General features: G+C 43.2%; 1 protein-coding gene across 8 annotated transcripts in view; it reads left to right on the top strand.

Moving 5' to 3' along the window:
* The window catches only part of GBF1 (golgi brefeldin A resistant guanine nucleotide exchange factor 1), a 128,137-nt gene that overhangs the window by 87,185 nt on the left and 14,633 nt on the right, over window positions 1-26,319 (top strand). For 3 of the 8 annotated variants that reach the window (XM_036734192.1, XM_036734188.1, XM_036734189.1), the window contains exons 4-16: window positions 6,495-6,626; window positions 9,759-9,877; window positions 10,472-10,580; window positions 11,201-11,261; window positions 13,162-13,216; window positions 17,774-17,912; window positions 19,090-19,313; window positions 21,495-21,663; window positions 22,139-22,350; window positions 22,687-22,785; window positions 23,400-23,594; window positions 23,936-24,125; window positions 25,668-25,811. In XM_036734192.1, coding sequence (XP_036590087.1) covers window positions 6,495-6,626; window positions 9,759-9,877; window positions 10,472-10,580; window positions 11,201-11,261; window positions 13,162-13,216; window positions 17,774-17,912; window positions 19,090-19,313; window positions 21,495-21,663; window positions 22,139-22,350; window positions 22,687-22,785; window positions 23,400-23,594; window positions 23,936-24,125; window positions 25,668-25,811 — 1,848 coding nt within the window. The remainder of the gene's footprint in view (window positions 1-6,494; window positions 6,627-9,758; window positions 9,878-10,471; window positions 10,581-11,200; window positions 11,262-13,161; window positions 13,217-17,773; window positions 17,913-19,089; window positions 19,314-21,494; window positions 21,664-22,138; window positions 22,351-22,686; window positions 22,786-23,399; window positions 23,595-23,935; window positions 24,126-25,667; window positions 25,812-26,319) is intronic. The other 5 variants (XM_036734195.1, XM_036734190.1, XM_036734194.1 and 2 more) reach the window with 4 other exon arrangements.

Here is a 26,319-nt window from a genome sequence, read left to right as displayed (position 1 = left end):
AAGATGTTATTGTGATAGCCACAGGGTAAGGGATTCCTGGATACTCTGCATAAATCTGATCAGAGGGGATGATTGTGCTTTTCTTTGGCAGTGAACCTTCTCGTGCACAAGAAATAAAGTGTCCAAAAACCTAGGAAGTGGGAACTTCTGCTTTCACATCGAATGTAAAGTGTTTAAAGTACACGTTACGCAAAACAAAGCTGAAGGGTAATTAATTCATCTTGTATAATGCTGCTTAAGAGCTAAGATTGGGCATGCTTATAGAACTTTGTGGAAAAATCAGTAAAGCCAGACTTCTTAGTCCCTTCTGATTCCTATACAGTAGATGATTAATAAATATTTACTGACTGGCTTACTGACTGATTCATTCATCACTGGACTGTAAATCAGAGGACTTTTAGTCCATCTTCTGCCACTTACTAGTTGTGGGACTTTGGACCTCAATCTCCTTCTCTATAGAATGTAGACTGTACAAGGCGACTCTAAACATCAAATAAAAGAGTTTGTGAAAGGGTTTGTACGCAGAAAAGATCTGTGATTTAGATCTAGAAAGGCTAACATTACTATTTTTGTAGAGTAAGATAGCCAATAATAGACACCTAGTTTTACCCCCAGCAAACCTCAGCCTGGATTTTCAGAGTGAAGAGCACAAAAGGAGGCTTGACAAAGGCTGGTGTGCCTTTCCTGGGACAGGGAGGGGATGGGGGTAGGTAAAAGGATACTTGGTTCCTTGGTGTGTGAAAGGAATGAGGTAGGCATTACTAGAGCAAAATGGTGTTGAAATAACATGTCACACGCCTTTTTTCCTAGTCTATGTAATCCAATTGAGAACGCCTAACCGCCCCTGATAAGAGTCACTCAGGAGTGAAGAGCTTTTACTACCAGGGAAAGTAGCTTATGTGAGCATTTTGGCTCAGGAATGTGCCAGCTGGGTGCTGGTCAAGAGAGAAGAGGCTACCATAGGCAGGAAAGGACACAACCCCCCTGGAAAGGTGGGAACTCCTCCTCTTTAAGCAAGGAGACTTCTGCCTAATCTAGGACAGTGCAGCCTGTATCACATGGTGTGTATGCAGAGAGAGGCTGGGGGAGCAGGGAGCTACAGAGAACAAGGAAAGAATAGAAATATTCCAAGGGTTTCCATTTGGCCATTGTTACTGTTTAGTTGTTTTCAGTCATGTCCAACTCTTTGTGACCATTTTTGGGTTTTCTTGGTACAGATACTGGAATGGTTTGCCATTTCTTTCTCCAACTCATTTTGCAGATGAGAAAACTGAAGTAAACAGGGTTAAGTGAGTTGCAAAGGATCATACAGCTAGTGAGGTCAAATTTGAACTCAGGTCTTCCTGACTCCAAGCCTGGCCCTCTACCTGCCACCTACCTGCCTCATTTGGACATGGCTCTACATTACCTGAGGATTCATCAGTTATTTGTGATTATCAGGGTGACCATCTGCCTAGTTAGGAATTTCTCTACCTCATTATCTTTACCCATAACATGGGGAAAGTTGAACACCACTCACTCTAGTAGGAGTTAGGGGAAGGGGGCAGTGCTTAGTGAGTGAAAACAATTCTGAAGTACAGTGCTGCCTTTTACTTAGGGCTGAGCTGCATCGTGGACTTCTCCAGTCTTCTCAGCCATTTGCTGACTGAGGGGTGAATCTGAGCTGAGCCCTAGAAGCAGATGACCTACTAGTAAAGAGATCCTATGCTTTCCTACGCTAGCAGTAGTTTAAATTTCTTCTTTGGTCTTTTTTTTTCTTTTCCCACCCCAAGAATATGAACCAGTTGCCTGCAGAGCAGTCCTTCACTCACCAAACTCTTGTTTACTGAACTGTTTGTGCCTTGAGGTTGACAGTTCTCCAGAACAGATTTGGCTTCCTGGTTGAGGGTGTCATATATCTTCTCAGTTGTAAAATGCCTCTGCCTGGTCCACTTGAGGGGCACCACTACACTTCTGGCTTACAGAACTCAAGTTGTCTACTTCCTCACCATTGACACTGAACCTTACAGGCCCTAGGCAGACAAGACAAAGCCAAGGATTATCAATCTAATTCCTTCTCATCCTGCCCTCATAGTGCATCTCTTCTAAAAAAGACACAGTAAAATATTCTTTAAACCTTAGTTTAAAAAAAAAGAAGAAAATCCTTTCTCTTTAACACTCATGTTCTACTCACTTTGGAAAAATCAGGCCTTCAGAGGTCAAAGAGGTTACCTAAAGCTGTCCCAGATGTAAGAAGTAGTTTTCAAGGGCCTCATCCCTGACATCTATTCCTTTGCTGGTTGAATAATCAATGATCCAAGAATTAACCTTGCATTTTTAAAAAATATTTACTCTAATCTTTATAAATGGGGGTGATTAAAAAGGAAAGAAATGAGGATGGCATTGGGTAAAGAATATTAAACTGGGTGTCAGTAGACCTTGAATTCTAGTCCTAGCTTTGACACTAACTCCCTTTATGATCTTGAGCAGTTAGTCATTCTTGGCCTCATTTTACTCTGTAATATGAGAAACATCTCTTAAGGCCTCATTCAGCTCTCACATGCTCTAATGTAATACTTCTGAATTGGGTGATCAGCAGTGAATTATATGCTAATTATTTTAGGTAGCCCGTCTCACAGACCCTGGACCCAGACTCCAACAAGGAATAAGTTCAACTTCCAAACTCTCAAGTTAGACTTCTTAAGGAGGTTTTCCCCTCTCCTTTATTTCACATATCCTAGGGGCCGCTTCCTTCACAGATCTATTAAATAATCCCTTTCCTTCTGAAGAAGGGACTGTATCTTATATTCCTTTGTAGCATTTAGTAAGCACTCAGTAAATGTATTTTTGAACAACCTAACAAGTACAGGATCACTTCCCCCAACTCATTTGTGTTTGTAGAAACAGAGGACCTTTACCAAGAGTTAGATCAGGGAACAGCTCCTCAAATCTACCCACCATTGAATTTGGGAGGAAAAATGTCAAAGCTGTGGTTTTTCCAGTAGTGATATATGGCTGTGAGAGTTGAACTGTAAGAGAAAGCTGAGTGCTGCAAAATCAACGCTTCCGAATTGTGGTGCTGGAGAAGATTTTTGAGTGTCCCTTAGACAGGAAAGAGGTCAGGTTGGTCAATACTTAAAGAAGTTAATTCAGGCTATTTGCTGGGAGGTAAAATACTGAAGATAAAGCTTAAAAACTTTGGCCACATAATGAGAAGACGGGACTCATTGGAAAAGCCCCTGATGTTGAGAATGATTGAAGGCAAAAGGAAAAGAGGGTGGCAGAGGATGAGATGGATAGTGCCATAGAAACAGTGAACATTAACTTTGAGAGATAGTGGAGGATAAAAGGGCCTGGCATGCTGTGGTCCATGGGGTCATGAAGAGTCAGACACGACTAAACAACAGCAGCAGCAGTACCATAGCTGCCTTTTTTAAAGGAGCCAGCCCTCTCATGGTTTTTACTTGGTATTTGCTTTTAAGGAGCAGAGGCCTCATTGCTCTTTCTAAACTTACCCAAATCATGTAGTCATGGGCTATCAGAGCTAACAGAAAAATAATCTGGGCCAACCCCCGCATTTAGCAGATAATTCATTAGGACTTTATTTAGGAGCTGCCTCAGTGTAAGCCCAGAGATTCCATATGAATGAGTCTGGAAGGACATCATGTATACTTGTTCTAGCATTTCTAGAACCTCCTTGGGCTCTTGCTTTGGTCTTTGTCTAGGCGCCTTGTTGAGTGCCTTACTCTTTTCCTCCAAGGTCTCTTACTTCCCACTTGAGTTTAGTTCTTCTGAAGCTGTCCTTCCACCTTGATGTCCTATTCTCTACCTTCCCAGTGAGGGGAATACTCTGGGTAGTGATATAGGTGTTAGTGTCTCAGGAGAGATCAAAGTGTAGAAAAAGGTCCCTATAGAGATGTGAATTTGAAAATTTTGACAATGTTCTTTGTTTCTTTTTCTGATGATTTCCTTGAGTGTTCCTGAAAAAAAAAATAAAGCAGAATAAGAAAGATTTTTACCCCTTCCTTTTCTGGGTTTTCCCTCACCTGGCCTTCCTATCTCTATTTTAAATGTTTATGAACAAATTAAGTTATAGATAATATTTTTAAGTTATCATATTCTGTGTATTTGTTATGTTCCAAAAGCCCATTTTCCCCCCCTACCAAAAAGAGTTTTTCTTCAGGGCTTCAACATTTAAGTGGAGGCTATGGAAAAAGAAACGAATTTCATGTAGCTGATGAAATTACTGTAGAGTCAACCTTGGAAATACTTTGAGAGCTGCCAGTTAGCTAAAGCATTAGTCTGAGGAGCAGCAGAACCCAGGAATGTTTATACAATGAAGGCTGGGGGCAAAAGGGTGGGATCAGGGAACAGTCAGAGATCTTCCTGCATGGGAGCCAAGAAATCCAGCTTCCTTTGGTCTATAGCAGTTGTGGAGCTACCCTTTCAGACACTTCCGAATCTTTGGGTTTGTTTGAGACTTGTTTGGGAAGTTATCTGAAAAATCAAAACAGGCCAGAGTTTTAACACCTTGGACATAGATGTGGATGGGCTCTGTCAGGCTGAATCAGGCCCTTGGGTTCAGTGGTAAAACCCTCTTCAATCTTGAAGTCTATTCCTTTTTCACAGGTGAGAGAGAGACTAAAGAGAAACTGTTTAGTCTTCTTTTCTCAATGGCCTAGTGAGAAAATAACCCTACAATTCATCCTGTCATTTGAAGAAGACTTGAAGCTAAGAGGGGTAGTATTGTCATATTGTGGGACAAAGTCAGGATCCAAAAAGATCTGGGAGACTCTTGAGCCAAATCTAGTAAGATAAAATATAATAAGGATAAATGTAAAATCCTATACTTTAGTTTAAAAAATCAACTGTGCCAGGTACAAAATGGAGAAGACTGGGGTGGTGTGATGGCTAGAAAATAATTCCTAGGGAAAAAATCTGTGAACACTGTGAAATTATAATTACCAAACTTGGTCCTGGAAAAGAATGAAAAAATTCATCACTCTCCTTTTATTGTAGAGGTAGGAGACTATGGATATGAAAGACTGTATATACTGTCATTGTGTTAATTTTCTTGAACTGATTTTTTTTTCCATTTTCTTTTTCAATCTTTGTTACAAAAGATTGCTACTAAATAGTGTAGGGACAAGGGATTTATTTGGAATCAAATGTGATAGAAAAACCAAAAAAATTAATAAAAATGAGATAACTTTTTTAAAATCTCAGGTTTTCATTGAGTATAAACTAAACAGTGTGACATGGTGGTTAAAAAAGCCAAATTGATCATAGGCCGCATTAATAGAAGCATGGTGAATATTGCAGATGGTATCAGATTTTTCTTGATGTATTTTGATCAATATTGCTGAATTTTTTTCTCATTCTTTTAGAAAATTTGTTATAAAGGATGGCTTTCTGGGGAAGAAGATGGAGGATACAGAGGGAAAGGATACAGATGAAAAAACAAAAATATCAATAAAATACATTTTCCAAACAAAATACCAGAAACACAGTGTGTAGGAAAAGGGAGATGATAGCCCCACTATACTCTGCCCTCATCTGGGATATTGTGTTTGATTTCAGAGGCCGCATTTTTGGAGGGAGTGTTAACAATCGAGAGAATATTTAGAAGAGGGCACCCAGGACAGTGAGGAAACTGAAGACCAACCATATGAATATTAGTTGAAAGAATTAGAAATATTGTTTAGCCTGGAAAAAGGGAGAACATAGGAGACGTGATAACTACCGTTAGGCGTTTGAAAACCTATTAGATTTGATGAGGATTAGATTTGTTCTTGGTCCCAGAAGGCAAAACTAAGAATGGTGGGTAGAAGCTGCAGAGGCAGATTTATATTCAGCATAAGGAAAAACTTAATAACTAATGTTTCTAAACTGAGTACCAAAGTAGTTAGTAAATACCCTTTTAGTAGAGGTTTTCAAATAAAGGCTGAGTGACCATTTGTTGGTGATATTGTAGAGAAAATTCATGTTCAGCTGAGTGAGTACATGATAAACTAGATGACTACTGAGAGTCATCCCTCTAACTTGGAGATTCTGTGATTATTTGATTCTCAGGTCAAGGCTTTCACAGATTATAAACCAAGATAGAATGAGTGGGAAATGCAAGCAGCCCTACCCTTTCCATTCATTCTTTCCTTCTTCATTAAAGAATTGCAAGTCAAAGAGGACAGGCATGCTTTGGTCAGAGACAGACCACTTTGACCATAAAGTCTGATGACACAGTTGTAGGGATGATTCTGGCTAGCATCCCAGCCTTAGGGCCTCCTTTACTAGGCAACAGCTGGCTCCTCTTGTCCAGATTGCCAAGATCTGTTGAGGATGTGGAAGTGGGGGAAGAAATGAAAGATGAAGATCACCAGAGAAGCCAGGGATCCGATTTTTCATTGCCTAGCAACTCTGGGCTTTGGCCATATACAGTAGCAAGAAGGTTTCTTTTTGGGGAGAGGGAACTGCCTATCCAGTAGTGTTTCTTCATGGACTCACTTCTTCCTCTACAGAACTCTCTGAGATTGAGCCCAATGTGTTCCTTCGACCATTCCTGGAAGTTATTCGCTCTGAAGACACTACTGGTCCCATCACTGGACTAGCACTCACCTCTGTCAACAAGTTTCTGTCATACTCACTCATAGGTAAGACCCTAGATCCTCTTTGGGCAGTCAAACATGCGGACCCAAGGATCATCATGAGACACATCCTACTCCCCCTTCTCTGCTCCTCCCCTCCCTTCTCTCACCGCTGTTGTCCCCTGACATCCCTTTCTGATAAAAGACTAAGCTATCATTGTTCAGTACTAATTGCTTACAGGGTATTGGGAGAAGTGGAGGGGTTAGAACCCTCAGACACTTGGCCCTTTGCTTTTACCTCAATAAGAGTTAAAAATGCAAGATCATTTCATTTATTTGTGTTTTATTGACCTTGTCTAAGCCTTTGTTAGTAGGTCTCTTGCCTCAAGATGTCAGCTTCTTTCTCTCATGTCCTTATCTCATACTCAGGGATTAAGCGTCTAGAAAAAAAAAAAAAGATATCTTCCTTTGTTTCCATATAGACAAACTATAGGAAAAGGTACAACTCATGTACCTCAGCCAACTAGAAAGGAAAATGCTCTAAGGAGGAGGAGAATAAGACTTGAGCTAAGGGACCCTGCTCCCCAAAAGTTGGCTTTTTGAACTTTACCCCCAAACACCCAATTTCCTGAGTAAGGTTGCTGGGTAGCTCCTAGGGTATGTTCCAGAAGCCTCAACTTCCTGTAAGTACTCTAGTCCTTACCTCACATTTGGATCCCTTCTCCACAACAAAGTGAGCCAAGGCATCTCCTTCTTTACCCTCAGCACCATCTGCAGGCTATTCTTCTGCACAGCCTCTGACTGCCTATTCATACCATCTCTCACTGTCTTTTAGTGATCTCTCTAACCTCGAAGCTTCCTTGGTCAGCAAACTGTCTAAGGGTTTGTCAGGAAATAGAGCCCATTTTAGCCTCTAGGACCATAGAGGTGGTTTCTAGTTATGCAAAAGAAGGATTTTGCTGAATATGGTTGCAATGGGGGTAAGAGTGGGGGGGAATACAGGGTGATGAGTGAGGTCAAGAGTGGCAGTGGACATGAAGAAACAACAGATTTTCCTTGGAATCCAACCTGAGTTTCATCCCTCTGCCATTCTAGTCCTGTGTGGCTTGGGGGCAATGTTAAGTAAAAGTACAGAAAGGCCTTGGGAAGACTAAGGGAAGCACTAAATGGCAGAATAGGCCTCCTCACCTGCTCGTGTGGGAACTCAAAAGGCCTTTCGTTTGGCCTACAATTGTGTAAGATACCCTCTGTGACAGTTTTGGGGATGGCCCTGGGTCTCAATTATAGGATCAGCCTTTTGCTTGGCTCCACGTATCACCCAGGCCAAGATTTGGACTGACAGTTGCATGCCAGTTTAGTGGACTTCCTACTGGAATGCTGAACCCCTTTCACTCTTACACGGCTTTTGGGAAAATTAATATTTTATTCAGGCTTGGGTGTCAGATGTTTCAGAGTGACAAATAGATCTAAAGAAGTCCTTAACAGGGAAGTTTTGTTAAGATGACGTATAAAGGAAATCAGTTGTCCCCCAACATCTATCCCCTTCACACCTATTATCCCCTCCCCTCAACAGTCTGAGGATGCAGGAGCACCAGTTCTGGAGTCAGGAAGACCCTGGACAATCAGCTCCGTGTTTCCTCAGTTTCTTCATCTGTAAAATGGGATTAATAATAGCACTTCCCTCCCAGGGCTGTTGTGAGGCTCAAATGAGATAATAATTGTAAAGCCCTTAGTGCAGTACCTGGCACAACGTAAGCGCTGTGTGAACCTAGGTATTGTTGGTATTAATCACATGTAGCTGAAATGAAACCAAGATGCTGGCAGAAGAATGAGGTCTGGCTGCAGGTTCTAAGGGAATAGTCAAAAGGATGCTCAATAGTAATTCAGGGCTAGGGCATGAAGAGTTGGGGTGACCTGTGGAGATGATAATTCCAGCAGCTCTCATGCTGGCATGAGAAATAGATCCTTCTGGGGCCTATAACTTGGCCATTCTCTGTACCCAGAGAGAGGCCTGTTGGACAGGGAAGAAATAGCCTTCAGTGAGTTTTTCTGGGAAGGATCCCAGGGCACAGAGGAAAGAAGATCTCTAACAAAGGTCATCTACCTGGATGCCTGTTTAGAAACTGTTCTCTCTGATGCTTCAGAGTATGCATTTGGTTCTAGGTAGCAAAAAAGGAGAGAAGCAACTTTACAAAACCCCTGCACCCTAGGGCCTCCTGTACTGTTTTTCTAAGACCAGGGCCTTGCACAAACACTAGGTGCTTCATAAATATAATGATCTGAATTGCTGAGGAGTTCCTTCTGCTTTCTATACACTCTTACCATGTCCAACCTCATTTCCGCCCCCCCCCCACCTCCCATGCTTATCTCCCTGCTGCTCTCAAGCCTCACCAAGAGCCAAGTCCTCCTAAGGGAACTTAGACCAGAACCGTGGAACTTGGCACCAGAGCAACACTTTGCCTTAATGGTGGCAATTTCCCTTACTTATTTCACTGTGTTGAGCATGTAAATGAAAGAGGAGCTAAAGGAACGTCAGGTGTTACAGAACTATCCTTGGTCTTGGTCTAGCTGCTACTTTATCTTTTTATTCTGAATAGAGCTGAGGGATCCTGCTCTCTCCATCCCACTCATTAGCTACATTTTAACGTTGTTTTGTCTTCGTTCCCTTCTAATACCTGATTAGTTAATATGGCAGTGGGAATCACACTCGGTGCAGTATTGTACTAAAGGAGATTGAAACCAAAGCCAGAGGAAGGATTCTCAGAGCTGCTATGTGGCACCAGATATGATTATTGGCAGCAGTTTCTGTCCAGGCCGTCCTCCAACCCTCCCAGCCTCAGCTGTGCTTGGGCTTGAAGCTCCAGAAAGAGCCTGAGAAAAAGCTGTGTTGAAAGGAAAAGGCTACAGACTTGGCATCCTTAACTTAGTCCTTACTCATTTCTTTTCCTGAGAGAGGCCCAAAACAGGAGTCCTGAGCTTCTTCATCCAGCCTTTCCTGGCTAAAAGGAATAGTTCTACATATTGAAGTTTGTTCATCCAGGGCACCTAATCCATGGAGCCAGTTATAGGCAGAAATTCCCAGAGGAAGTCAGACAAGAAAAACAAAGTTGGAATCCTGGAGGAATGCAGCCCCTAGTGTAGATGCCCATACTTTTGTCCTCTGCTTCACTCAATCTCTCTTTTTTTTTGGTGGAGCAGATCCCACTCATGAGGGCACAGCGGAAGGAATGGAGAACATGGCAGATGCTGTCACTCATGCTCGATTTGTGGGCACAGACCCTGCCAGTGATGAGGTTGTTCTGATGAAAATCCTTCAGGTAAGTTGAGGGAGAGAGTAATTAGGCTAATGGCCAGGAGCTAGTGCCATCAGATCCAATTACTCAGGACTGTGGGTGGAAGAGGGCTGTGTTTTGACTGTAAGAGCTTAGTGAACCACTTTATTTTCAAACAGGCACCTCAGGTACCCAAAGTAAAAGCTTTTTTGAAGGAAAGCTTTTAATAAATTGATTTCAAGTGCCGGAAGTCGTTGATACATTTTAGATCTGACAAGTCAGATCTGTGCTGCCCATCTGCTGAGCCCTGGAGAGGGCCACAAAGGAGATTCGGCTTCCTAATGGACTTAATAGGTCACAAAATAGAGAAATTCTTCCTGTATAAGGTCCTTGAGATTCTAACAAAATGAAACCAGGGCTCTTTAGGCCTCAGTTTCCTCATCCATAAAATGAGATGATTGGACTAGATGACTCGAAGGCCCCTTCCAGCTCTAGAGCTAGGATCCTATAATCTCTTAGGTTGTGTGTATCCTGTGACCTCAGAGACAAGTTGTGTGAGAGCAGCTTCGGAGCCCTCAGGCCCTGCCCTTCCCAGCACACCTTACTCTTGTCTTCTTTGAATATCTGTTCTCCTTTCAGGTGCTCCGGACTCTGTTGCTAACCCCAGTGGGTGCCCATCTGACCAACGAATCTGTGTGTGAGATTATGCAGTCTTGCTTCCGGATCTGCTTTGAGATGAGGCTCAGTGGTAGGTGCATGTCAGCTGGCCCTTATATCTGGCTAGGTCATCTGGTCAGTTCCACTGAGACTAGTTAATAATAGCTAACATTTATGTAGCACTTTATGGTTTACAGAGTAGTTTACTATGTCAGCTTGTCCACCCAAATCTTGGAGAGAATGAAGACTCGAGGTTTTTGCATTTCATCTTTGGTAGAGCTGAGGCTAATGAGGCCTCCTGCATCAGGCATTTGTCCCAAGGCTTGGCTAAAGGACTCAGGTTTTTCTGGATAAACAGAGAAGGGAGTCTGGATGGATCTCACATTGTCTTTTGCCAAGCCACTGGCCACCCTCAAGTTTTCTTAGGCTGCTGCTTGCCCCTCAGGTCTGCTGTGGATGGAGGAGTATGGTTCAAAGTGGAGTAGAGGATATCCAGGGCTCCCCAACCTTTTTTTTTTTTTTTCCACGACTCAGTGCTGCCACCTTGTGGCTGAGTGCTGCCATGACCGCAAGGCCTTCGCTGGAGCTGGTTTTAATAAGTTTGGCGTAATCCTTGGTAAACAAGGTTTGGAGGGGAGTCTGCTCAGAGAAGCCTCCTGATAATAGCACAGCAAGTAATGACACCTGTGTTATTTGTTTTTGTCTGTGCAGAGTTATTGAGAAAATCCGCAGAGCACACTCTCGTCGACATGGTGCAGCTGCTCTTCACAAGGTAAACCTGCTCATGTTTGCCTCGGCTGGGCTGCCCTGGCCCCCTGAGCCTGCCTGCTTTTCCACAGCCACTTAAGGGACCCAGCTAGCCTTACAGCCACATCAGATGCCACTTGAATTGATGTGGGGGCAGTTCTCTGAGCCTAGGGTTACAGAGAAAGGGGAGTTAAAGAGCTGGCTTGACTTACAAGGGAGGGGAGGGTTTTATTTAATCTGGACAGATGGAGATGATTCTGCTTCCCAGGCCAATGTCTGTTTCTATACAGGTAACAGCTGGGAAAGACAGTCCATTGAGGGAACTGAGCAGGAGAGGAAATAGGCTCCCAGACTTTGGCCTGATTTCTAAGGGAGAGGGACAAGACATTCATCTCCAGGCTTCTCCGGGTCCCTGGTTGTGGCCCAGGAATCCCTGCCAAAGTGGACAGAGCAGTCTCCTTTCTACAGCTCTTCTTAGTTATAACTTTGGGGGAACTGAGGAGATTGCCTTTGTTTATGTATTCTTGGCCTTCCTGACTCAGTGGATAATAATGATTGGGCCTATTTCTAGACCTGCTGTGAAGGAAAGGCTCCTTATATTTAGTCTAGGATCACTTATTGATTTCTAACTTGAGTATTCCCCCTTTTTCTCCCCATTGTGTTCTCAGGACCCTGGCATCTCACTGGGATTTGATATATGACTCTCATGTCATCTCCCACATAGCACCAGCCTCAGCCAGATGTATAGTAGCATAAATGAGGCCAGGAAACAGAAAGACTTTTGAGCTTAAAAGCATCGCTCTTGTGCTTAGTAAACTTCAATGGCTACTCACTATTCTAGGATAAAATACAAACTCCTCTGTTTAACCTTTACTGTCACTCAGCCTGTCTTTCTGGACTGGTTCACATTATTACACCACAAGCACTGTACATTCCAGCCAAAATGGCCTGTTTGTTGCTTCCTTTATACAGCATTCCATTCCTGACTACTGGGGCCATTGCAAAGCCTGTTCCCCATGTCTGGAGTGCACTTCCTCCTCACCTCTACCTCTTCGGATCCCAAGCTTCCCTTAAGGCTTAGCTCAGATGCCCTTTCCTACATAGTACCTTTCCTTATTCCTCCAGTTGATGAAGTCTTTCCTTGTCCTACAGTTGTTAGTGCCACAACACTTCCCTCCACCCCAAGAGAACACTGTGTACTTACTTTGTATGTACTTTATTTTGTATTTAACTATTGGTGTACATGTTGTTTCCCTACCCCACTCCCCATGGAGCAGGTGCCATTTTGTTTCTATCTTTGTATCCCCAGGGCCAAGCACATAGTAGGCACTTCAGAAACACTTAGGGAGTGAATGACTGAATGAATTAGTTTAGGGAGAGAAGAGCTTCTGAGCTCCCAGGACGTTGAATCTCCTTGACTCCATGTCTTTATTATTTCTTTCTGGAAATATCTGTAACAGGCAAATCCCAATCCCCAACAAGTTCTCAGCTGTGCTATTGTGGAAAAGGGGAGGTGGGGTGGTTATTATAGTCCTCACAACAATAGAAGCACAGGAGTGAGTTCATTTAGTCTAGCCTGTCATTTTACAGGTGAGGGCACTAAGAAGTACCCCAGAGAAGGGAAATAATTTGAATGAATTAGTGCCTAGAGACCCAGATTAAATTCTCGCTCATGCTTCCAGGCTAGTACTTTCCCCACTATACCATACCACCTTCGTTGATGGTGATAAGACACACGTCCATTTGTGGCTAGGTTGAGCTTGGCAGAGGCCTGTGGAACCTCTAGCCTGCTCTTCCTCTGACTTTTCTGGGGAGCAGGGCAGGCTATGACCCAGTACAACAATGGAGGCAAACCAGCCAGCAGGAGGGCATTTTTCCCTTTATTTTACTAATCTTTGTATTCCTTGGGGCTTTCTATCTTATAGGTTACCTCAATTTAAAGAAGAACCGAAGAACTATGTAGGGACAAACATGAAGAAGGTAAGGCCTGAGACTTGACTCATGCCCTTACCTCTGCCTAGCTTTCCTTTCCCCTCATCGGTGCATCAGGTATTTTCTTAGAACAACTTTATTCCATTGAGAAATGCTTGTGTTTGAGAAGATCTCCTTAGAGTCTAAGAATAGCCATCACACACATTCAGGCTCTGAATGGCACTGAATGCCACTTTGCCACCCCAGATGCTTCTCCCTTCCCTGCTCTTCCTTTCTGACTCATTTTTATTCGCAGTACTGGCAAGGGCTTAAGACCTGGGGCTCTCCTTCCATAAACTAAGAAGGTGATCCCTTCAGGATCCTTTTGAAGGTTTTAAAGGCCGTTCTGGAATATCATGTGGGCAGAAATGAAAATCACTAGCTCTCCGTAAGGCTGAGTGCTTCATGTCAGATGAAGATGGAACCTACCATGTTGCTGGACTTATGCCCTCTCCTCTGGAAAGTTCAGAAGTACCTGGCCTGTCAGGGGTAGGCAGGTCATTAGACACCTGACCTTCTGCTGCTTAGACCTGAGAAACTGGACTTCCCAGAACTTACTCCTAGGTCTCTGCTACAAGAATAACAATGGCGACTCTCACCCTCATGAGACTCTGCCTGTGAGGCCTAGACAGCAATGCCCATCTGTTTGGTGCATGCCCCTCCCTGCCCGCAGTGTTGCCCTGGGTCCTGTTGCTGTGTCTCTGGGTTGATTTCACTTTGTTAAAACCGTGCATTTGCCTGTCTTTCACAGATTTCTCCATGTCTCCTCAACAAACTGGAACTAAGTAGTGGGGAACAGCCCAAAGCCCTGAACCAGTTAGAGAGGGTACTGCTCTTTAAGAACCTCAAGGTCTCTCTCTCTCCCTTTCCATCCCCTTCCTCTTCTTTTTTTGCAAGCACCACCTGGGTCCCGGTCCTTTTGTGTGAAACAAAATTCCCCTTCCCTGGTAACACAGCACGGCTTGGGGAAGGTGCATGCAATTGTTGCTTTGCAGTGTTGGGAATCTGCCTGGGGCAGGAGGAGAGCTAGTAGAGAAGGGAATGGAATTGTGCACGGGCCTAGAGAAAGAAAGCTAGCCCTGCTCTATCATCTCATCTTCCAAGGAGTCAAGCACTGACGTTGCTAGGGAAGTGAGAAAGACCTCAAGACAGAAACCTCTCCTCGCCTTCCTTTCTTTCTGCCTTTCCTTTTCACTGTCATAGCTGACAAAGGAATCTCAGGCCATGTTCCCTGGTTCCTTCTGATTGATTAGGCTGGATTTGGAGGAGGCCACTTGTGGTACCATCAAGAACAGTTATTCTGGGGGCAGCTAGGTGGCGCAGTGAGTAGAGCATCGGCCCTGGAGTCAGAAGGACCTGAGTTCAAATCCAGCCTCAGATACTTGACATACTTACTAGCTGTGTGACTTCGGGCAAGTCACTTAACCCCAATTGTCCTGCCTTTTCCCCTCCAAAAAACAAACAAACAAAAAAAAAGAACAGTTTTTCTGGGATATAGGCTGCTGGGAAGTAATAGGGTGGTGCCGGGGTATACTGAGTGCCCCAGGCAGCCTAGTATACCTGATGTCTTTGGATATTCGCTCTACCACTCAAGGTACATAATGTGATGAAACCAGGGAGAATAGGGTCCAAGTTTAAGAAACCTTGTTTCATGCCTTAGTTTTCCCTGTTTCCTTGAGCCAAAGGGATAATGTCTCTATCTCTTGACTGAGAATATTCCCGCTAGAAGTGAGGTACTTGAAGCTGTGAGGAGCCTTGGTCACAAACCTATTTCCTCAGCATGCTGTTGTCTCTTGAACGCCAGCTGGTATGCTTACCCAGTCTTGAGTGCCATCTCCCTCAGCTGGCCAGATTTGGTATGTAACTGTGGTTATTAACCTGGGGCCCTGCCCTTTTTCTCAAATATCACACTAACCTCTGGAAACACAGAGGTAAGCAGGTATGATGATTTGAGATTCCCTAGCTCCTCAGATCCTGAGGTAAATAGCATTGCCACCACCATCTTGGGACCTTCCCCTTCTGCTACTAGAGGATTTCCTTTCTTTTCCTGCCCCAAAGCAGTCTGGTGAGAGGAATACCTCCCTTTGCTAAGAAATAGCCTTATCATACCTTTGTTCCTAGATTCCCAGAATCTTCCCTTAGACCAGATGTTTATTTCACCACTTAGATGTTATAATTATAACACTAAGTACCTCCCAGCACCCACCCCAGCTAGAAATCAGAGAGGCCTGTAGAAGTAGGTAGAGCTGCAGTCGTAGAGAGCCCAGAAGAAGGCATTGCAGTGTAACTGATCTCACTGGCAGTGTGTCAGTGCAGTGGGAATTGAACTGCCTTGGGCCCCTTGCAACATGGGAGTTTGCTGAAGAGAAAGGAGATAGGCCAAGAAAGATTAGGCCAGCACCCTGGTGCTTTTTAGAGATCGATGGCAAATAGATTATTAGTTCTCCCTCAGCAAACTGCACAGTTGGCAACTTGTCAGTGCAGCTTACAGGACTTTGACTTCTTCCTTGGGCCCCTTACTGTAGAAGTTTTGATGACTTTTCTGTGTGGTACTCTTGCTCCCATGGGGAAGCCTCTTCTAATTTGGCTATTAGCACCAGTTCTGGCGGACAACTTTCTGGGAGAGAAATCTCCCCACCTTACTGAGATGTTCAAAACCCTGAAGGTGTCTCTGATGTAGACAGGAAGGTTTTAGGGGTCTCACTATCATGTTCCAGAGAACTGGGGGCTGTTTCCTGAGGTCCTCTCACTTTGGAGAGCTATAGGTAGGGAACTGGATAATCTGTTGTTTCTCAGGCACACTAAGCAACCTTTTGTTAGCTGCTTCACAACCCTCCTAAAAAAAGGAATCCTCCTCCTGTGGAGGAGGATCAGTTGCCCTGCCCAACTCAGGTGATAGGATCATAGACTTAGAGCTAAAAGAGACCTTAGACATCATCAGATTCTCATCATCATCATCTCATTTTATAAATAAGAAAACTGAGTACCAGTGAAGTTTAGTGCTTTACCCAAGATCACGTAAATGATACACACACTCTTAACTCCAAATGCAATGTTCTTTCCACTATTCCATGCTGCCTTCAAAGGTTCAGGGAAAGTAGAGAAATGAAATCTGGTAAGAGTGAGGAAGGGACCAAGGCAAAGATAGCATCATATGTCTGCTCAGCCCTTGGAAAATAGGAAAAAATTTTCTCTCCAAATTAAGGGTCATGTTGATAGACAGGATCTGGGGGCAAGAAAGTAGAGGGCCAATCTGACAAAGGTCAATCAGAGAGTGAATCAGTTTGGGGCTGCATTTTCAGAGTGGGTACAGTTGAAAATGATAAAAGTATCTGGGTTGGGGAAGAAACGGAAAATGAATTCATAGGAAAGAGCTCATTAAATCTAGAAAATCCACTATCATGGCGATCAACAGGCAGTAAAGTTGGAAGTCCATGGCGACTAAAAAGAAGCTATGAGAACCACAGTGTAACACATTGGGTGGCTAACAGGATGGAATGAGGTGTAGGGAAGTAGATGGACTTGATTTTGGGGAATGTAAAACTGCACTGAAAGAGGCAAGGTAGGGTAAGATAGGAATGGTGAACTGGTGCACTTATTCAGCAAATAGCAAATGCATTGGAATTGGGAGAATTGCTGAGTAGTCACAGGGCACAGCCTCAGCTATTATGCTCTTCCATTTTTACAAAGAGGCGATTCACTAGCCAATCTCATGCAAAAAGCCAGGGAATAAGGAGGAACAGTTGTGTAGGGCCAGGCATAAAGAGCTCTGAGAGAGAAGCTCAAGTGAGAAGAGTGGGTTCACATCATTTGTACAAGAACTTTCCACCTCAGGAATCTCCTCAGGGTTGGATTCAACAGGATAGTTGAGGAAGAAAAGTTCTTGAAGTTCTGTGCCATTAGGCCTGGAAAATGACTCCTGGCAAAATGGTCACTACTAATGATTTCCTGACCCTTTCTGCATGCCCACTCCATGCATTGTATGGCCTGAAACAAACTTCTGCTAGAAGGCCTTGTTCCTGTTGTTGTCTAAACCAGTCATCCCTAGGAGATTATATAAGAAGTATCTGCACTGCTCTACCAAAGCCCATCCCCAGTACTAGTATACTTGTCTGACTGGATGGAGAGGTTGGGAAGTGGACCATGGGAATGCCCAGGTGCTAATGAAATTTCTTATACCCAGCTCTATAATCTCAAGCTGTGGTCCAAAAAAGGTTTGGGATGAGGAATTGGAGGCCTTTATTCTTCTGACTCTGGAGTTCTTCAGATTTGATAGTGGTTGCTGAAACCAGTTTGCCTCCTTCCAGGAGTCAACTGCTAAGCTGGCCTGTTAGGTGTGAGCAAATAACATTTGGAAGAATAGTCAGGTTGGAAGGATGAGAGTGTGATCCACTGATTTAGGTAGTTTTCATTTGGCCATGGGTGGGTGGTACTGGGGAGAGGATGCTTTAGGCTGCTTCCTGTGGTCAAATGGGGCTGCTCCTGACTGAACTTTGAGGGGAGGGAGGGCTCTAGCAACTGAATCCTAGTTCAGATGACAATTTAATATTAATTTAATATTTACAGTTAAAAATGAGAGCTGGAGGCATGAGTGATTCATCCAAGTGGAAAAAGCAGAAGAGGTCTCCACGGCCCCCACGGCATGTCACCAAAGTCACAGAGTCACCCACTACTAATGGAGCCACCCTGTACTCCAACTTTACAGGTAAGTTTCCTTCTGGCTAAAACTATGCCTTGGTCCCAGGTTTCTGGATTTCTTTTGAACAGGATAGCATAGGGTGATGGCTCCTCTGAAGAAGACATGCTTCTCTTCGATGGAATGGGGTCAAGAGACATGGTAATAACCATGATCTGTGTGCTGGGAGAAGGGCTTTCATTTTAATCAAATGGGGCGTAAAATCTCTGAGCTCCTGTATGCTGTAGTGTTTGAACAGTTAACTCTAGTATTCCATGACCCTTCAGCAACTCTGCAGTAGCTTTGGAGGTCTCTTGTTCTAAGGGAAACCCTGGACACCTGTTCTAAGACAGTGAGTTTTCAAAGGGCATTGAGATCACAGCAGTACCACTGCTGAATCTATATCCCAAAGAGATCATAAAAAATGGAAAGGGACCCACATGTATGCAAGAATATTTTTAGGAACTCTTTTTGTGGTGGCAAAGAATTGGAAATTGTGGGGATGCCCATCAATTAGGGAATGGCTAAACAAAGGTATGTGAATGTAATGGAATGCTGTTCTGCTGTAAGAAACGATGAGCAGGCACACTTCAGAGGGACCTGGAAAGACTTGTATGAACTGATGCTGAGTGAAGCGAGCAGAGCCAGGAGAACAGTGTACACAGTAACAGCAACATTGTGTGATGACCAGCTTCGATAGACTTGGTTCTTCTCAGCAATGTAGTGATCTTCGTAAGACAATTTCAAAAGATTCATGGTGAAAAATGCTATCCACGTCCAGAGAAAGAACTATGGAGTCCGAATACAGATGGAAGCATACTATTTCCTTTCTTTTTTCTTTCTCATGGTTTTTTCCCTTTTGTTCTGATTCTTCTTTCACAGCATGACTCACGTGGAAATATGTTTAATATGATTGTACGAGTATAACCAATATCAGATTGCTTGCCATCTTGGGGAGGGAGGGTGGGATAAAAAAATTTGGAACCCAAAATCTTATAAAAGTGAATGTTGAAAACTATCTTTACATGTAATTGGTAAAAATAAAATACTATAAAAAAATAAAATAAAATGAAAAAAAATAAAACAGAACTGATATCAACACAAAAACTGGGAAGTACATAAAGTGTGACTTTCCCACCCCTTCTGGAGTTGTTGCATTTCTTCCTTTCAAGCATATGCTCATTTCCCAAGGGACTCTCTCTGGCAGGTGCTGTGCCCTTCATTGATGCCTCCATGCCCATCTCCTCCACAAGTTCTGAAGCCACCTCCACAGCTGTTAGCCCCTCCACCGACAGTGGCCTTGACCTTTCCTCCCAGACCACATCCAAGGAAGACCTCACTGACCTGGAGCAGGCTGGCTCCCTGGGACCCAGCACAGCCATAGTGCCTATAAACAGCGAATTGAGCTCTCCTGAACAGTCTGATCCCCAGGTATAGTATGTCTTAAGGTCCTCAGTTGTCTCTGAGAACTGGCTGCTTTCTTTGGTTCTTTGCAGTCTTTTCTAAACCATGGCTGGTGGAAAAGGACTTCAGAAGCTATTCTCCTTTATGGTGGCACAGTAGGTAGAGCATTAGTCCTAGAGTCAGGAAGACTCAACCTAAGTTCAGATCCATCCCCAGATACTAGCTGTGTGACCTTGGGCAAGTCACTTAACCTGATTCTTTATCTGCAAAATGGGAATAATTATAGCACCTGTCTCCCAGGGTTATTTTGAGGCTCAAATGAGATAATAATTGTAAAGAGTCTAGCACAGCGCATGGCACGTAATAAGAGATATATTTGTTGTTCAGTTATTTCAGTCACATCCAACTCTTTATGACCCAGTTTGGTGTTTTTTTGTCCAATATACTCAAATGATTTGCCATTTCCTTCTCCAACTCATTTTACAGATTGGGAAACTGAAGCAAACAAGGTTAAGTGACTTGCCCAGGGTCACACAGCTAGTAAGTGTTTGAGGCCAGATTTGAACTCATGAAGATAAGTCTTCTTGACTCCAGGCCTGGTGCTTTATCCATTGTACCACCTAGCTGCCCTAAGAACCGTATAAATGTCAGCTATTACGTGGCTTTCTAGTAAAGAAGAGGAGTAGAACAGTTACTGTGTGTTCCAAGGCAGTGGGAGTGAGGGAGTCAGGCAAGAGCCTGGTGGCCTCCCTAGTATTTAAGGGAAAGTTCTGAACCCAGACCCACTGAAAGCTCCTACTACTTCCATCTTTCTAGGCGTACTCTTCACTTCACTTCATGAGAAATTTGTGGTGCCCCTTGCTTTATCCCTCAGAAGTTAAAATGGGGTCTTGGCACTCAGTAAATGTTGAATTGAAAATGTTTAAAAATAATATTTAGTACTCAATAAATAATAAAAAATAGTAGTCAGCACTCAATGAATACTGGATTGAAAATGTTTAAAAATAATATTTAGTACTCAATAAATAATAAAAAATAATAGTCAGCACTCAATGAATACTGGATTGAAAATGTTTAAAAATAATATTTAGTACTCAATAAATAATAAAAAATAATAGTCAGCACTCAATGAATACTGGATTGAAAATGTTTAAAAATAATATTTAGTACTCAATAAATAATAAAAAATAATAGTCAGCACTCAATGAATACTGGATTGAAAATGTTTAAAAATAATATTTAGTACTCAATAAATAATAAAAAATAATAGTCAGCACTCAATGAATACTGGATTGAAAATGTTTAAAAATAATATTTAGTACTCAATAAATAATAAAAAATAATAGTCAGCACTCAATGAATACTGGATTGAAAATGTTTAAAAATAATATTTAGTACTCAATAAATAATAAAAAATAATAGTCAGCACTCAATGAATACTGGATTGAAAATGTTTAAAAATAATATTTAGTACTCAATAAATAATAAAGAATAATAGTCAGCACTCAATGAATACTGGATTGAAAATGTTTAAAAATAATATTTTTTGTCACATAAACTCATAGCATTCATGAAAACCTGGAAGGTTTAAGGGACATAAGAGATCACATCTCCAAATCTACCTCTTTAACAAATGAGGAAACTGAGGCTCAGAAATGTGAAATGAACTAAGTTACCCAACCACTTAGTGGCAGAACTGGGGCTCGAACTCTTCTGACTCCTAGTCCAGTACCTTACTCCACACTGTCTTTTGCTGTGTGCTCATGTTTCAAAGCCAAAAGATCTGGTTCCCTCATATGCAATTTTATTAGAAAAGAATGAGAAGAGTCTAATAAATACCTCATGTGTATATTCCAAAGGAAGACATTTTTAGAATTCACCCTTTCAAGATTAAGCTTTCTTTCTTTCTTTCTTTTTTTTGAACGAGAGAAGGCAGGGCAGTTGGGGTTAAGTGACTTGCCCAAGGTCACACAGCTAGTAAGTGTGTCAGGTGTCTGAGGCTGGCTTTGAACTCAGGTCCTCCTGACATCAGGGCCAGTGTTCTATTCACTATACCACCTAGCTGCCCCCAAGATTAAGCTTTCTGCCTTCACTGGATCTCCCCATTTCCTCTGTGCCTCTTCAGCCTATTGTAAAATGAAGGGGCTGTCCTGGATGAGCTTTCATTTCCATTCCAATTCTTAAGAATTATATAATCCTGTGCCATAGCAGGAAGTGTCCCAGGTGGAAAAGGTCCAGTCAGCATCTGTGGAGTCCATCCCTGAGGTGTTAGAAGAGTGTACTTCTCTAGCTGACCATTCAGATTCAGCATCTGTCCATGACATGGACTACGTCAACCCCCGTGGTGTTCGCTTCACACAGTCTTCCCAGAAAGAAGGTGAGTGTTGCCAGGCTGGTGATTCTTCTTCCTCTCTTTCTCCTCTCCCCACCTTCCCAGACTCTCATCTATAAGGCTGCCCAGGAGGCTCAAGAATTCCAGGTGATTTCTACTTGCTGAGCTAAATTATCTGCCCACCTTTTCTCTAATCATCAGGGATTTGAAATTGTTAGGGAATTGTTTAGCAGTCTGTAGAATGGGGGAATCAGAGGAAAAGCACCTTTTTTTCTGTAAAAAAAAAAGGATACTTTTTATTGATGCCTTGTTTTTAATGTCATATCCATTCCTTCAAGTATTCTTTCCCATCCACTACCCGGGAGGCCCTCTCTTAAAACAAAAAATTTAAAAAGAAAGAGAAAAATGCAATTTGTTTAAGTACTTTGAAGGTAGTTGACTGGATTTGTCCTGTATTATTAGAAACTCTCTAAGGGATGAGTTACTTATTTTATTTATTTTCCCTCCTTGCTTTCTTCAGGTACAGCATTGGTCCCCTATGGCCTCCCCTGCATCCGTGAGCTCTTCCGCTTCCTTATCTCTCTTACCAACCCTCATGACCGACACAACTCCGAGGTCATGATCCACATGGGATTACAGCTACTGACTGTGGCCCTTGAGTCTGCACCTGTGGCCCAGTGCCAGACCTTGCTAGGCCTCATCAAGGATGAGATGTGCCGGCACTTATTCCAGGTGAAAATGGGGGGATATTTGAAAGGGTGTGGGAGACTAAAGTTTCAATAGCACATGTATCAATCCCTCATGATAATGGTGATGGGGCAGGGGGCCCTGGGAAAGTTTGGCTTTTCTATCAGAATGATGAGTGGGGCCTGCCGCCCATTGCCCAGCCAACACAGGGTAAGGGTTCCCCAATCTTCATCAGTAATGCTGGCATAAGGAATGAGGTATGAGAATTGCCAAGTGGTGTGGGTAATTCTCAGACCCTTGAGCTTGAAGTATAGCCTTATTCTGGCTAAGCAGTGGCAAATACCAGAAACTTCATAGCTTTTCCTGCTTTTTTTTTCCCAGCTGCTAAGTGTGGAGCGACTAAGCTTATACGCAGCCTCCCTCCGGGTGTGCTTCCTGCTCTTTGAGAGCATGCGAGAACATCTCAAATTCCAAATGGAGGTGAGTCATCTGACCCTGTTAGAGTAAGGAACACAGGGCACTGGAACTGGAGGCTTTGCTCCTTCTGGGTGGGAATTCAGGAATTTGTAGGTGAGTCATTGACCCCCGCTAAGGAAGAGCTCATTTTAGGATAGTTGTCATTTTCCTTGGTGAGGGGCCAATTCCTAAAAAGAGTCAAGGGACTGCTATTGTAAAATGGGAACCACAATGGTGGGATGGGGGTCCTGCAGCTTTGGGACAAGCTTGTTTACCTGGCAGGCCCTTTTATGCCCAAGCAGGTTACAGGAAGGAACTGAAAGCAAGGCTAGATCATGTCATCAGCTCATTTGATATGATAATTAGCTCATTTGAAAAGAAATCAGGCAACTTTGGGCTATATAAAAGGAGAGGTGGAAAGTTAGGCTTCATTCCTGAGTGAAGTGGCCACAGTGTGTGCCTGGAGTGTGGAAGCAGGAGATGAGGTTCTCTTAGGTGAGTTTCCATAGCACTTGACACACAGCCTTGATGAGCAATGTAGTGCTTACCTGTGCCTTCCCCTTTCTTTATTGTTTCCTCTGTCCTACTGTGTCTTTTTCCTTTGTCCCATGCTATTGGAAATCTGTGACTGCTGCCAGATGTACATCAAAAAACTCATGGAGATAATCACTGTGGAGAATCCTAAGATGCCTTATGAAATGAAGGAGATGGCACTAGAGGCTATTGTCCAGCTCTGGCGAATCCCCAGCTTTGTTACTGAGCTCTACATAAACTATGACTGTGACTACTACTGCTCCAACCTCTTTGAAGATCTCACAAAGCTGCTGTCCAAGGTGCCAAGGGTTTCTGAAGTGGCTTCCATGGACCTGTAGAAGGAAAATATTGGGGAAGGGAAATTTGTCGTTGGGGATAGCACAGACAGGGAGGGACAGGTAACAAAAGGTGGAAGGAGGGTGTGCTAGGGCAATATGGGAGATTTCAGGGTTAGAGAAAAGTTTTGTGCTTGAAGGGTGTTTGTGTGTGTGTGCACATGTGTGTGTGTGTGTGCACACACACATACAGGATGGCAGTAGTTAAGGTTAGATTAAAATATAGAGGATGTTCCTCTACATAAGGTAAGAACCTTGGAAAGTATGTTGGATTGGTCTTTTAGTTTTCACTGTTTGTTTTCCAGAATGCCTTCCCTGTCTCTGGGCAGCTTTATACAACACACTTGCTGTCTCTTGATGCACTGTTGACAGTGATTGACAGTACTGAGGCCCATTGCCAGGCCAAAGTCTTGAACAGCCTCATCCAGCAGGAGAAGAAAGAGGCAGCTAAAGCCAGTCCTGAGATGATGGATGGTACTAAAGAAGTCAGCAGCAGTGAGAAGCCTTTTTCTTTCTTAGAGCCCTAGGCCTCAGTAGCATGAGCTCCTTGCCCCCCTCCTACCTCACTTAGTATTATATTTTCAGGGTTTGAAGCTCTCAGTCACCTCCTCAGGCAGAATGTTTGTGCTGTAGTATTCATCTCCCATTCTCCTAGAGGTCTCTGACTTTGTGTCTTTGGTATTCTTTGATTCAGCTGATTGAACCATCGTGTATCTATTGTGAACTTAGGTTTCTGCTTCTCTGGGATGCTTTCCCATTAGGGATCATTGTAGACTCCTTGTTATTGGAGTCTAGTGGAATCCTCCCTTCCTCTTTGCTTTCCTCCTGCAGCTCTGCTCTACTGTCCTCCCCCCTTTGCTGAATTTTTCTTACCACTTTTAAAGAAAACTCCTAAGGACTCTGCTATATCCCATGATTTTCATAAGGTATGAAATCCATTCCAAGGAAGAAACCTGGTTTCCAGGGTCAGCTCTCTTTAATTGTAATTATTTAGCTACAAAGCCAATTGGAGCTCCAGTTCTCTCATCCCTGGTGTGCCTTACTGAACCCCAACCTGTTGTAGACACCTGCAGACCATCAGACAACATTTTTCTCCCCTCATCCTAATCTCCTTGTCTGTTTACAAACAAATGATTATAGGAAATTCTTTGTTACAAGATGATTAAAAGATAATACAAAAGGTGTAAGAAATCAAACTGTATAACAGGTGATCTGACCAGAACTGAGCTTGCTCATAGGAACAAAAACAGAATACTTCTAATATCTAGCCGAGGTTGCTGATCAGTGAGATAATATACATAAATCACCTTGCAGATCTTAAACTGCTATATAAGTAGGGATAGGAACTGGACCTGGGATTCCATTGAGAGAGCTCCCAAGTAAGGAAGATCCCTCCTCTTCTAGGTCTCTACCTTCTCTGTAGTCTCCTAGAGCACTGAAAGGTTAAGTGACTTGTCCAGGATCACACAGCCAGGGACTTAAATGCAGGTCTTCCTTGCTTTGAGTCTGACTCTCTATCCACCATGCCACACTGCCTCTATTGTATAAATGTTATTATTATTATCACCACTTTTATTGTTACTGCTCAGCATGTAGTAGGCACTTAATAGATGCTTGTTGACTTGCTGTGAGCTGTGACACTCTCTTGGATTCAGGGAAAGTCACAACCAAAGACCGTACTCTTTTAGCCTCTAGTTGGAGTGATGAAGGCTGTCCCCATTAGTCACTGTACTGGATGTTTCTCTCCCCACAATCCTATCCTGTTCCTCCCCGCCCCAGCTTCTGGCTCCTTATGTTTTGCCCATTGGTAGTATTTTAACAAATATAGATTGACTATCACCAATTGAGCCTTTCCTTCATTTGGGCATTTACTCAGACATGCTTTACCAGTCTTTCCTTCACCCAGCATGTGGGAAGAGGTAAAGGAGCGTCATATCCATATTCATGCAGACCGTTTTCCATCAACCAAAAAAAGAACAGTTCATCCAAAAATTCACCTAGAACTCTGATTCTTCACACTTTTTCTCTCACCTACAGGCAGTGAACAAGCAGCCAATGATGGAAAACACCCAGGGACAAACCCAGATCACCAAGGGCTGCATCCACCTGGGGGAGGGCAGTTGCTGGCTGAGCAGGGAAAATTGGGCTGCAGTGACCTGGAGGAAGGTGGTGATGCAGGTGGTTGGTGTTGGGTCCCACAGGGCTTATTTGGGTAGAGGACTTCTCAGGAAAAGACAGAGAGGAAGAAAATGTTTGTTGATTGATTGAAAGAAAGAACACCTGGGAATTATCTTAGTGGGGCTTGACTGCTCATCATCCCTTCAGATTCATGGAGAAAGGGAGCCCTCAGACCTTAAGGAGTTGCTGTCCATGGTTCTCAGGGCTGCTGTAAGACTCCTTTACATGTTCCACAAGGAAGGCATTACTAGGGAGAAGCAGCAGTCTAGGGTAGCACATACTTGTGAGAACTGGGAGAAGGAAAAAAAGGAAAAAGTGATTGGTTTGCTAAGCATTAGAAAAGTGGGAAATTTTAGTATTGTAGAAAAGGGTGCTTATGTAGGTAGGATGATAAAAAGTTATATCTGGATCCTAGAAGAGAAATAGAAGAAAATGAAGCAGGAGGACTAGAGGGAACCAGGGAGTCCTGGAGGCATCTGAAAGCTCTCCCAAGGGAAGTAAGGAGGTGGCT

Source organism: Trichosurus vulpecula, chromosome 8, assembly GCF_011100635.1.
Source record: "Trichosurus vulpecula isolate mTriVul1 chromosome 8, mTriVul1.pri, whole genome shotgun sequence".
NCBI classification, from domain to species: domain Eukaryota; kingdom Metazoa; phylum Chordata; class Mammalia; order Diprotodontia; family Phalangeridae; genus Trichosurus; species Trichosurus vulpecula.
The sequence above is the reverse complement of the archived record's forward strand: the minus strand, read 5'-3'. Positions and strand labels throughout refer to the sequence as shown.